The sequence below is a fragment of the Orycteropus afer genome, unplaced genomic scaffold (assembly GCF_000298275.1).
Source record: "Orycteropus afer afer isolate SDZICR_OR568_19922 unplaced genomic scaffold, OryAfe1.0 scaffold00270, whole genome shotgun sequence".
NCBI classification, from domain to species: Eukaryota; Metazoa; Chordata; class Mammalia; order Tubulidentata; family Orycteropodidae; genus Orycteropus; species Orycteropus afer.
Window position 1 is genome coordinate 1,198,163 of NW_006921857.1, and position 11,056 is coordinate 1,209,218.

The window sequence follows — 11,056 nt, forward strand, 5'->3', positions numbered from 1 at the left end:
ATTTTTAATAAGGCTGTTAAGGAGCTCTAGTTGGTATAGTGGTTAAGGCATTTGGCTACTAACCAAAAGGTCAGTGGTTCAAACTCACCAGCTACTCCATGGAAGAAAGATGAGGCAGTGTGCTTTGGTAAAGATTTGCAACCTTGGAAGCCCTATGAGGCAGTTCTACTGTGTCCTATGAATTGGAATTGACTTGATGGCAGTGGTTTTTGGTTTTGGTTTAATAGGGTTGTTAGAATCCCTGGCGGCACAGTGGTTAAATGTGTTCAGCTGTTAAACAAAAGGTTGGCAGTTCGAACCCCAACCTGCTCTGCCAGAGAAAGATGTAACAGTCTGCTTCTGTAAAGATCTATGGAAACCGTATGGGGCAGTTCTACCCTGTCCTACAGGGGCACTATGAGTCAAAGTTGACTCAGTGGCAATGGATGTGTTTTGGTTAATAAGGTTGTTCGAAGTCCTGGTGGTGGTTTAATGGTTAAGCATTCAGCTGTTAACTGAAAGGTCAGCAGTTGGAACCCACCCAGCATCTCCATGGGAGAAAGACCTGGCATTCCGATTCCTTAAAGAATACAGACTAGAAAACCCTATGGGGGGAGTTCTGCTCTGTCACACGGGGTCACTAGGAATCAAAATTGACTAGACAACATCTAACAACAACATAGGGTTGTTGAAAGGATGACGTTAAATAACGTGTATGAGAGCCCTTAATAGAATATGCCTGACCTTGGATAGACCTTTTCTTTGTACCCCATAAACACCTTGTACATAAATCTATTCTTGTACTCATCTTTTCATCTTACCATTGTCCGTTGTCTCTGTTAAAGGAGGAATATGGATTATGGCCTGCAGTTACTTCATAGAGCTGCAGTCTCGCCACACAGCCCCTGAGGGCCTAATAGAGCTAGAAAGGGTGCTCATAACAGCCTCACAGAAAGGCCTGGATCCATACAATGTGCTTCCTCCAAGGGCAGCTGTAGGCATCAATAAATTAATAGCGGGCTGCATCTGGAAAGAAGAAAACAGTGCTGTCATGTGGTTCAGCCTGCACAAAGGTGAGGCCCAGCAGTCCCTAGCTATGGAACCCATTACAAGCTGGCCTCACCAGCTAGCTCACTGAGCCTCTTCACTGACTCACTCAAAATGTGCTGTAAAATTTTCTTTTTCCAATAAAAACTAGCCATTGCATTGGCTCCTTCTCCAGTAAATAGATAGATAGATAGATACATAGATACATAGATAAAAGGAAAAGCAGAGTCTTTTACAGCTCAAGAGGTATTTTTGGCTGATTAATATATTAAAAATCCTACACATTACCAATTTAGTCTTTAGCTTTCTCATTTTGATATCCTGTCAGGTCAGCAAGAAAATACATTCTAAAGCTTGAGATGATCAGCCAGAAGCAGAAAAGCTTGCTTTTCACCTGAACAAGCTTTCTTCTTGTCCTCCTCAACCAAACCAAATTACTGCCATCGAGTCGGATCCGACTCATAGTGACCCCTCCTTGGGTTTCCGAGGTAATATCATTACGGAAGTAGATTGCCCCATCTTCCTTCCGAGGAGTGGCTCGAGGGTTTGAACTGCCAGCCTTCTGGTTAGCCGTCAAATGCCTTAGGCACCACACCACCAGAGCTCAGGATAGGTGATATCACTGCCACCCACCTTTAAAACAGACTGTTTTATAGATGACAGGATTCTAACTGGTTATTGTGCAGGCCTAATGCCAAAGCTGCTAAATTTCCTTTAGGTGTATTCTTTTAAGAGGTATCTTCTGATGTTTTCTTTAGTAATAAATGGTTAAGAGCCTTAATTCAGATGGTATGTTTGTTAATGCCAATAGTTTTGAGCTGTGAGCAGCTTGGAAGCAAACAGCTTTCCACATATTGACAAAACCTAAGACTTGGCAAGATGTTTGGATGCTTATCCATCCCTTCCTATTCCTTCTTTTCAGTTTTGGCAGGGCACCTACAGGAATGGAAAAGGAGTAGGTGATTATAGCTTGTTATGGATTGAATCATGTCGCCCCAGAAAATTTATGTTGTAAATCCTAACCTCTTACCTGTGGTTATAACTCCATTTGGTAATAGATTTTCTTTTTTTATCTTAATGAAACAGTATTAGTATAGGGTATGTCTTATGTCCATCTCTTTTGCAATATAAAAGAGATTAAACTAGCAAGTGAGACGCAGAAAAGGGGGAAAAGAGATGCCAAGCCACATGAAGATTGCCCAGGAGCAGATACTCAAAGAGTCAAAGACATTCCACCACATCTAACAGAGAGAGAATCTTCCCCTAGAGCTGGCACCCTGCTTTTGGACTTCTAGCCCCCTAATCTGTGAGAAAATAAATTCCTGTTTGTTTAAGCTATCCATGCGTTATATTTCTGCTGTAACAGCACTAGATAACTAAGGCACAACTGTTGGGTCAACTTCCTGCAATTCCCAAAATTGATTCTGCCTGAGAAGGCTTTGTCAGAGCCTCGACTGACAGAGGAAGCTACCTCATGGCATTGATCATGAAGAAGTTAATAATAATAATCAATAATAAATGTTGGTCTTTTAAGTGGGCACATCTTATGCAGAGCATTATAATAAACATTGTAGGAAATAAGGTAAAAGGTGTCCTTTGTATTAAGAAGTCGGGAGTTAAGGGGCAAACACAGACTATAATGCAATACATGCCCCCCAAATTTGAGTACCTGCTATGTGTCTGATACTATATTGTGTGACCTACATACATTATCTCTTTAATTTCAATCCTCCCAACAATTCCATAGGGAAGATATTAATGTGTCTGTGTGTGTGTGTATATGAGAAAATTGAAGCTCAGACAGTCTAAGTAACTTCCCCTATGTCATAGAGCTAATAAGTAGCAGAACAGGGATGAAAAGTCAGGTTTGTTTATGCCAAAGCCCTTATTTATAACCACAGTTTGACTATGGTACCTCCCTAAATGCTATGAGGCTGTGTGAGGTTTTTGTTTTTTGGTTTTTTTTTTAAAAAAAAGAGGTAACTTTAAATCAGTGGCCAGAAACTGGGGGTCTACCAACCACATGTGCTTTATTTGACCCAAGTACTTTGGGCCTGTAGGGCATTTCTTTTTCACCATTTTAATTGGTTGTTAGGTTAAGCTTTAGGAGTTTAAAAACATAAAAATCCTGCTCTGTGGCTTCTTTTGAAAATAAGATCTGACAAGAAAAGGCTGCAGCTGAGGAGTAGTGTCCCTTGAGACAAGGAATGCTCTCTCTCCTCTTGACTAATATCCCCACTTTTCTCTATTGTCTCCCTAGCCCCAGGTCCAATGTGAGTGACCAGTTATCAACCTGCACCTCTGTTTTCCTTCTTGTAGGCTTAGGAGGAAAGTGAACTCTTTTGGGTACCTAATTCTATCAAAATTTTTATTACACCTAGACCATTTCTTCATTTACATTATCTGCCTGGTACTTAACAGGCCTTTGAGATGCAGCTAAGGGAAGAAGGGTATAAGATTGATATATTCTATTTCATTGAAACCACATCCACAGTGAAAGCAATATCCAGAGAACAGTAACCATTCCTTGAAGGCCAAATTCCACTGTGATATGCCAGCCTCCTAGGCCCTCAATGGAGCCCTTTTGCCTAGTGGTTGATGATGGTTGCTGACGGCTGTGGCCACTCTGTAAACACTAATGATGGTTCTGTTTTTCTCTCTCCTCACCTAGTGCCCAGCATGCAGTTTTCCAGGGATTTGCTCCTAGTCAAGGAGAAGGAGGGTGTCCTGCACATTCCTATCATTCGGAGTGGGGACCTGAGCTATGAGTCATCTGTGAGGTGCTATACTCAGGGCCATTCAGCTCAGGTCATGGAAGACTTTGAAGAGAGAAGAAATTCAGACTCTTCACGGATTACGTTTCTAAAAGGAGAGAAAGTAAGTGGATTCATGGTGGCTGAGAGATATGATTCTCTTCTTCCTTAATACCTTTATTTGTTCATGATGAAGTAATTTCAACAAATTCTGCACATTCTAGGAATTTTCTTATTGATAATATTTTTAATAATACCATCTATTCCATGTGGCTATCTTCTTTGTCTCTCTCTTTCAAGCCCAAAACAACACAGCAACCAAGTACATATAGCATGAGTTGAGCTGGAAAGTTTAGATGACATGTAGCATTTTGGGAATGTAGAAGACTTAATGAGTGAAGGTTGCTCTGAAACTGAAACTGTTAGAGACAAATACATCCCCCTTTTGCTACTTTGTCATGTTGTAAAAAGGGACCATTCCCTGAAGAAGGATATCATGCTTAGTAAAGTGGAGGGTCAACGAAAAAGGGGAAGGCCCTCAATGAGATGGATTGACACAGTGGCTACATCGATGGGCTCAGGTATAGCAAGGATCATGAGGCTGGCACAGGACTGGGAGGTATTTCGTCCTGCTGTACATAGGGTCACTATGAGTCGTAGACCACTCAATGGTACCTACCAATAACAACAACAACAACATGCTACTTAGAGGAGGAGAAAGCAGTTCTTTAATACCTGGGCCCCTAATCCAAGACAGTATGCATTGTAGTATAGGAACAAATAGGCATATTCAGGCCAATGAGGTATCCTGTTATTAACAGGTATCCTGTTGATAACCACATGAAAACACTAGAAGTCCTGAGAAACCCTAATCAGTAAATTTAGCTCCTTCAGAATCAAAGCCTACAACCTCAGTGTTTGCCAAAAGGACATCTGGAATGAACATCATTTTTCTCCCCTTTTGGACTTCAGTTATAGATGACTGAATTAATTGTCCTCCTTGGGTGGTACAAATGGTTAATGTTCAGCTGCTAACTGCAAGGTTAGAGGTTCGAAGCCAATCAGAAGTGCCTTGAAAGAAAAGCCTGATGATCTACTTCCAAAAATTCACACATAGAAAACCCTATGTGGCACAATTCTACTGTGGTTCACAGGGGTCACTATGTGGCAGCACAGACTCAATAGCCACTGGTTTGGGTTCAAAGCACATCATCCTCATTGATCAGTGCAAGACCCTTCTCTTACTTTATTTTATTCATTCTATTTGACTTATTTCCTCCAGCCACATTTCCTTCCTTACCTCAGAGCCCATCATTCTGTTGTGCTTAATGTGTACCTCTTAATTAATATTTGTTTTTGAAAACTGTGTGTTGTCTTGTGTGTATTACTTTAAATTTAAATAAATATTATTGGGTTACATCTTTTCCAATCTTTCACTGTTTTAATCAGCAATATGTTTTATGATCTGACTACATCCTTTATGTATGTATCTAATCTGCTGCTTCCAACTGTTGTAATATATTTCCTGGTGTGCATCTACTACATTTTAGCCATCCACTCTTAGTGACAGACAGTGAGGAACCTATAGTACCAGTAACCTTCTAATGCTTTGCCAACAGTAAGGCTGTAGTGCACATCCTTATACATGTTTACTTACAGACCTCAGTGAGAATTACTTTGCACATATACTCAGAGGCAAAATCATGGGGCTGTAGGGCATGTACATGCTTCATTTGAAAAAATAGTATCAGAATACTGTCAGAATGGCTACACAAGTCTATACTGTCATTAACAGTGCATGATGGTTGCTATGTCCCTATACCCTCTCCAACGCTTGACATTATCTTTTTTTAATTTGTTATATCTCATTTTAATTTGCATTTATGCTGTCACTACTATTACTACTATCTTACATGCTATTTGACTTATTTGGTTTTCTTTTCTGTTTTTATTATTTTTATCCTTTGCTCTTTATCCTATCATGTTGTTACCTTTTTTCTTAGTGTTTTATTAGTAGTTTCTTTTATATTCTAAATATATATTTATATAAATATAAATATTTATTTTCTAAATTAATCTCTTGCCAGTTTTACATATTTTAGATATTAAATATCTTTTCCTTTTCTGTTATTTATCTCCTTTGAACATGGATTTCTTAGTTGAACAGAAATCTTCAATTCTGATATAATCAAATGCATCAGAGTTTTGCCTTATTATTAGTCCTTTTGAAATTTAGCATAAGAAGACCTTACCTATCTATCCCAGGTCACCTCAAGACTCCTCCCCTGTTCATCTTTACTACCAAAAACAAAAACAAAAAAAAGAAAGGTGATAGATTCCTTCTCTTCTCTGGGACTCTTTTACACACTCATGACTCATAAAGGCCCTGTCTTAGTTATGTATATTATGGGACTTTTACTAGTAGCAGGTTGAGACATGTGTTTTAAAATACATACAAATATGACAGATACAGTCTTCAGCTTTGAGTCTACATGTCTGCATTTGTTTTCAGTTCAAAAGAGTATTCTCTGCCTATCCAAGACATAATTTATAATGAAATAAAAACGTAAAGAAAATATAACCAAATATCTATATGTTACCCACAAGACAGCCCATCATCATTCCTAAGCCTATTTTTGGAATCTTTATTTTCTTTGACTTGCTAAGCAGTGTGTCTTTGGAACTTGTTGTTCATTTGAATGACTTTATTTTTTGAACCTCTTAAAGAGTCACTACTAAATTATGCTTCTCATGAAGGTCTTAATGTAAGAAAGATGTGGTAGAAAAAAAAAATTACAGCTTTCTTTAGGGACTTAAAACCAGGTTAGCAAGCCACATATATATGCTCACAGGAGCATTTTCCTACCATTTGGTGTGGCTTGAGAGATATGAGAAGGAGGCATTGGTGGTTCCATGGTAGAATTCTCATCTTCCATAAGGGAAACCCAGACTTGATTCCTGTCCAATTCACATCATGCATGGCCACCTCTCGTCTATCAGTGGAACTTGTGTGTTGCTCTGATGTTGAACAGGCTTCAGCAGAGCTTCCAGACTAAGACAGACTAGGAAGAAAGGCCTGGCTATATACTTCCAAAAATCAGCCAATGAAAACCTTGTGACTAACAATAGCCCAGACCACTACCAATCATGACCTGGTCAGAAGACCAGGCAGCATTTCCTTACATTGTGCATGAGGTCACCGTGAATTGGGTGCCAACTCCACAGCAGCTAACATCAACAGCAGGAAGTATGAGAGTGAGAGTGAAACTTCTCTCTGCCACATATCCTATCCAATAAAATAGGATAGTAATTGCTCATTTTACTGGAAAATATTTGAGTTTTCCTTCTCTGACAAGTTTCTTTCTAACACAGCTTCCAGCTTTCACTGGTTTTACTGTACATTCTTTTTTTTGAGTGGCAACGAGTTCAAGACTGTTTTCTCTTGCTAGGGACTACAGCACAGTTGGCCATTTCTTTAGCTGGATATAGACACAGGTGCTGTAAGCTGGATGGAGCCTCACTACAATTGTTACTTTGGAAAGCATTATTAATTCTATTCTGTTTTTCATTTGAATATTTTTGTTTCTTCTTGTTTTGTGGTCATTTGATAATAAAACTATTTAAAAATTGTTCCTTTGAGAAACACATTTTTGAATAATGCTCTTTTAAATAAAATTCTTCATTCTTGGTTTTTTAAAAAATACAATAATAGATTTAAAATGTTCCCACTAAAATATCTCACTTCTTATCACATGACTTCACTACTGAGGGCTGCTCTGTTATTTAAAAGGTTGTGACCTTATTTTACATTTTCTCACAATACAATCCTCAGTAGAGAATATTCAGTTAGACACTGGTTTTTTGTTTTTGGTTTGTTTTTTGTTTTTTATCAAACAGGGATTTGAATTGTTTTCTCAGATTTTCAGCACTCAGAAGTCCTCACACAAGAGACATTGTTTGGCAGCAGATCAGAGAGTTCTTCACCATTTAAAGGTGTCTTTGGCCTCTAATATGAAGGCTTTCTGAGTTCATTATAGACTATTCAATAATTATGAAGGAAAAAGAACATTAATCAGCTCTGCAAGAAATCTAATCAATATGTTAAACCTCCATCATCAGAAATCTACCTATTGTAACATGTGCAAAAATATTGATTGGCCCAAGAATAATGTGGGAAAGCATGTAAATGTTCTATGGGTGTTTTTTAATGGATTACTTGTTCTATTGATTTTTTTTCATGACTAAAGGCCAATAATTCAAGATGGTTTAGAATGTTGTAATATATGGTTCCATATATAGGTAAGTTCCACTCAAGCATGAAATAATAGATTTTTAAGCATTCTGTTTCATGACTGAAACTGTTTGGTTCCTTTTTTATTTGTATCAACTCATGCTACAAAGAAGAAATACAATTTTCTAGAAAAATCAACCAAGTTACTGATTTCTCACTGCAGATTTTAATCTGTCTTATGCCACGGGCTCTAGGTGAAGAACTGTACTGTCTATGTCCATGATGACTCCATGTTTGAGCCAGAAGAACAGTTCAGGGTCTACCTGGGCCATCCTCTTGGAAACCACTGGAGTGGAGCTAGAGTTGGAAAGAATAACATGGCCACTGTCACCATATCCAATGATGAAGATGGTAAGAAAATAAAGTACCTGATGTTCTAGTAATACTGTAATTACAGGTATTCTGTAAAATGAAATTGTTATAAAAGTACCTATTAATAATAATCTCTGAATGCTCATATTGAATGTTGGCAACAAATGTTCACCCTATACAGTGCTCCTAAATAAATTTACAGATATTTTTAATCTCATTAATCTCTACCATGCTGCCAAAAGACAAGGACTGAGTGTATTGAGAAGCTAGGAGGGAGATGCTAAGGCAGAGAATAAAAACTATTTAAATCACTATAGTTCAGGAATAAGATTGGAAATACAATCAGAATCTGTTGAATCCAATGAACGGATATAAAAGACTACTGCCTTCCTGGAAAACTCTAATTTTTCAGTTTTCTTCTCTCTTACTGATTCAGCTTACTAACCTAAAAAAAAAATTAACTTCAATAGTCAAAGGTTACTACAAAGTGGCTCAGACACCAGGAAAACTGACACCTGTTTCTAATTGGGATACTAATTGTTTTATTAAAAATAGGCATTTTAATGACTGAATTGATAATAATATTAAAAATAGTGGTGAATTGTATTGCTTATTTACTGTATTCAAAGAACTATGGAGATCATTTTATATTATTTCATTTAATCCTGATAACCCTTGAAATAGATATTATTATCTCTGTATTGGGAAGTGAAGGAGCTCTGGTAGCATAGTGCCTAAGGCACTTGACTGCTAACCAGAAGGCTGGCAGTTCAAACCCACTAGCCACTCCTCGGAAGGAAGATGGGGCAATCTACTTCACCAACAACAACAATGGGAAGTGAAGAAACTGAGCCTCAGCAAAGTTATGTAATTTTCATTCTTAAGTTACATAGTTATAAACAAAACTGAATTTGAACCTTACTTTATCTGATTCTAGGAGCTCTGATGCTATAATGCCTAAGGTATTTGACTGCTAACCAGAAGGCTGGTGGTTCAAACCCTCCAGCCACTGTTTGTAAGGAAGGTTGAGCAATCTACTTCACTAGTGATACCACCTCAGAAACCCAAGGAGGGGTAGTTATGAGTCGGATCCAACTCCACCGCAGTGTGTGCATGCATTATCTGATTCTAGAGTCCATAGGGTTAACCACCATAAGAATCAGCAAGACTCCTAGATATTCTAATATATAATCAGGGACTAACTTGGACACTGAGGAAAACAAGAAACACCAGCCATGAAGTCAAAGTAGTCATTTATCCAAGCAGACTTGGATTTAAATCGCAAAGTGAACCTCTCTTGATCACACAGAAAACCCAATGGTTGAGGTTCAGAGAACTAATTCGTACTACGTTGCAGTGACTGTCTTAAGTTTCAAAGAGCTTTCATATTGAAAACTATAAAATCTCAAATATAGCTTGTCTTGTATATAATTAGAAAGACTTATCTTTCTGAGAAAGGGAAAGGAATGCACAAATTCTAGAAATGTCTGCAGTATTTTATAATATACTATTGTTTGCAAGGAGTCAGCCGCAGGAATCCCGGTGAAGAGGGCACCCAGGCGATGCCCCACGTGGCAAGGCAGGGAAGCAGGGGAAGGGCCAGGAAAAGGCCAGGGGGACCGTGACATAGCAAGGAGGCAGCAGTGGGGATCCAGGTAAGGGGAGGTTGGAGAGGTTTTGAACAGCTAAGGGAGTGAAACTTGACAGTCAGTTTGTCCTACTGTGGTGACATATTGCTGTGAGTCTTGAGGCTGTGACACCGGTGTTTCAAACTGAGAGGGGTGCTCATGGTGCACAGGTATCAGTGCGGCTTGCAGACTGAGACAGACTAGGAAGAAGGAAGAGGCAATTCACTTCTCAAAGAATTGGCCAGGTAGAACCTTACGAATAGCAGAGAAACACTGTCTGATATATCACTGCACAATTTATGAGTAGTCCAGAAACATTGTCCAATACAGAGGAGGAGGATGACTCACTTAGGTTAGAATGCTTTCAAAATGTTGTTGTTGTTATTAGGTGCTGTTTCCAACTTATAGCAACCCCATGCACAGAACGAAACACTGGCTGATCCTGCGCCAGCTCCTTGATCCCTGCTATATTTGAGCCCATCATCGCAGCCACTGTGTCAATCCATTTTGTTGAAGGCCTCCCCTGCTTTCATGGATCTTCCACCCTACCAAGCATGACATCCTTCTCCAGGGAATGGTCCCTTCTGACAACATGACCAAAATAGGTGAGACGAAATCTGGCCATTCTAACTTCCAAGGAGCATTTCAGGTGCACTTCCTCCAGGACAGATCTGTTAGTTCTTTTAGGAGTTCATGGTACTTTCTGCATTCTTCACTAGCACCACAGCTCAAAAGCATCAACTCTTTTTAGGTCTTCCTTATTCATTGTCCAGCTCTCACATGCATATGAGGCGATTGGAAATATCATGGCTTGTGTCCTTAGTCCTCAAGGAGATATCGTTGCTCCTCAGCACTTGAAACACTTCCTTCATGGTTGACCTTCCCAGTGCTACACGTTGTCTAATGTCCTGACTGCTGCTTCCATTGGCATCAATTGTAGAACCAAGCAACATGAATTCTTTGACAACCTCAATCTTCTCTCCATTTATTGTGATACTGCTCATTGGTCCAGTTGTGAGGATTTTTGTTTTCTTTATATTGAGACG

General features: G+C 38.9%; 1 protein-coding gene across 1 annotated transcript in view; it reads left to right on the forward strand.

Annotated features, from left to right (window-relative positions):
• Positions 1-11,056, forward strand: part of FRAS1 (Fraser extracellular matrix complex subunit 1) — a 541,721-nt gene that overhangs the window by 415,251 nt on the left and 115,414 nt on the right. The window contains exons 58-59 of the mRNA XM_007950381.1: positions 3,698-3,903; positions 8,265-8,421. Of these exons, the coding sequence (XP_007948572.1) occupies positions 3,698-3,903; positions 8,265-8,421 (363 nt within the window). The remainder of the gene's footprint in view (positions 1-3,697; positions 3,904-8,264; positions 8,422-11,056) is intronic.